Source organism: Ostrinia furnacalis, unplaced genomic scaffold, assembly GCF_004193835.3.
Source record: "Ostrinia furnacalis isolate ACB-3 unplaced genomic scaffold, ASM419383v2 OfSCF4102, whole genome shotgun sequence".
NCBI classification, from domain to species: domain Eukaryota; kingdom Metazoa; phylum Arthropoda; class Insecta; order Lepidoptera; family Crambidae; genus Ostrinia; species Ostrinia furnacalis.
Genome location: NW_021134341.1, coordinates 485,583 through 487,414, shown reverse-complemented (window position 1 = coordinate 487,414; position 1,832 = coordinate 485,583). Strand labels below are relative to the sequence as shown.

The window sequence follows — 1,832 nt, the reverse complement described above, 5'->3', positions numbered from 1 at the left end:
TCAATGTTAATGGAGTTCAAGATAATAGTAATAGTAATATTTTGATGGCAATGATACAGACGGAGACAAGGCTATTTTCATAAATAAATATAGATAAAAACTTTTAAATACTATGTCACTTTTAAGAACTTATTCTACATAATAAAAGTTCCAAACTTTCTTTACAAGCTTAAACTTGTTTGTTTGGCTCTTTTGCATAAAATCTTACTTTTACAGGCCTGGTATGCAGCTAAATGCATCAAATAAATTATTAAGTAAATACTTTTATCCTTCTTACTGTTAGAATTTTGCTGTGTGTAGTTTTTCATATCCAGATTTTTTCTTAGAGATTATTAGTTTTCTTTGTGTAATGAAGTACTATAATACTAACTTTATTTAGTAGTAAGTAGGCAATACTTGTCACATTTAGTTTCAACATTTGTCATAATAATATAGGTACGAGTAGGTACTTTAGTAAGTCCTGTTCTTTATATTTTAAAAAAATATTTTGGGACTGGATGGCGCAATACAGGGTGAAATTTTATAATGCCACCTGGAGGGAAAGTACTCTTAATATTGTAGATAGAACTTTTTTCTCAAAGAAAACATTCCTTGTAGGAGGGCGCCGCGTCGGGTCGCCCTATTTATAAGAGGGGAACCTAACCTACAGAGAGAAATGACCAAAACCAATTTTATAGGGCTTTACCTCGTGTTTATTGCCAACAAACCTATGACTAAATTACACAATCAAAGCAGACAACCTCTCAAGTCACGGAATAGTTAGTCGGTAGAAACAAAATATCACAGTAAAGTTAGGATCGCCCGGCCGGCTGCGCGCGCGCGTAGACCTCGCTGTGACGTAGTGGCCGGCTCGGCGCTGGTCGCTCGAAGTAAATAAAAGGGCGCGCCGTGTTACAGACTCCCCCTCTGGCTCCGAAGTCGTCCCGACGAGGAAGCTAGGACTGGTGTGGATGACGGCGTGCCATCACACGATGTGGCTTAGGAAGTCATCTTCGGCTGACCATGCTCACGCATGGCGCAGCGGAGGTGGCTTGAGGCACCACCTTTTCTGGTTGACCACGCTCAGGCATGGCACTGCGGAGGTGGCTCGTGAGGTCATCTTCTTCGTATGACCACGCTCACGCATGGCAAGGCGGAGGTGGCTCGGGAGGTCGTCTTCTTCAGCCGACCACGCTCACGCATGGCACTGCGGAGGTAGCTCAGGAGGTCATCTTCTTCAGCCGACCACGCTCACGCATGGCTGGGCGGAGGTGGCTCGGGAAGTCATCTTCTTCAGCCGACCACGCTCACGCATGGCAAGGCGGAGGTGGCTCGGGAAGTCATCTTCTTCAGCCGACCACGCTCACGCATGGCTCGGCGGAGGTGGCTCGGGAAGTCATCTTCTTCAGCCGACCACGCTCACGCATGGCAAGGCGGAGGTGGCTCGGGAAGTCATCTTCTTCAGCCGACCACGCTCACGCATGGCTCGGCGGAGGTGGCTCGGGGCACCACCATGGGCTGGCTGACCACGCTCGTGGAGAGGCGCGGCTAGACTGGGCACAGGCGCCGTCTCAGCGCTCTGGAGCAGGCGGGGCGCTGATGAGTGGTACAGGCCCAGGGACTGGTCAGGAACATTGGTGTCTGCAATTTCAAAGAGCTAGTCCATGACTTCGAAACATCATATAGGGCTTTGGTGCTGAGCCCTGAGTACAGTTGCCACGAAAACCCTCAGGCGTTCTCAAACTTCTCCCGTAAGGAATAATTTCCTCCCTCCCCCTGTTTCCAAACAGGGCTGATGTGACTGAATTTATAGTAGTCTCAGCTCAAACCGTAATTTAAAGGCCACGAAGAGC

General features: G+C 47.9%; 1 protein-coding gene across 1 annotated transcript; it reads left to right on the top strand.

Annotated features, from left to right (window-relative positions):
• Positions 1 to 810: 810 nt before the first annotated feature.
• Positions 811 to 1,832, top strand: LOC114358702 (uncharacterized). The gene is made up of 2 exons (XM_028312735.1): positions 811 to 1,362; positions 1,475 to 1,832. Exons 1-2 carry the CDS (start codon positions 1,069 to 1,071, stop codon positions 1,529 to 1,531), a joined length of 351 nt encoding a protein of 116 aa, XP_028168536.1. The 5' UTR covers positions 811 to 1,068; the 3' UTR covers positions 1,532 to 1,832.

Bases quoted from the DNA above. Each gene is read 5' to 3' on its own strand.
- LOC114358702 (XM_028312735.1), top strand. From the start codon at position 1,069: ATGGCACTGCGGAGGTGGCTCGTGAGGTCATCTTCTTCGTATGACCAC. The intron at 1,363-1,474 runs GTGGCTCGGGAA...GGCTCGGCGGAG, and splicing joins TCACGCATGGCTCGGCGGAG to GTGGCTCGGGGCACCACCAT.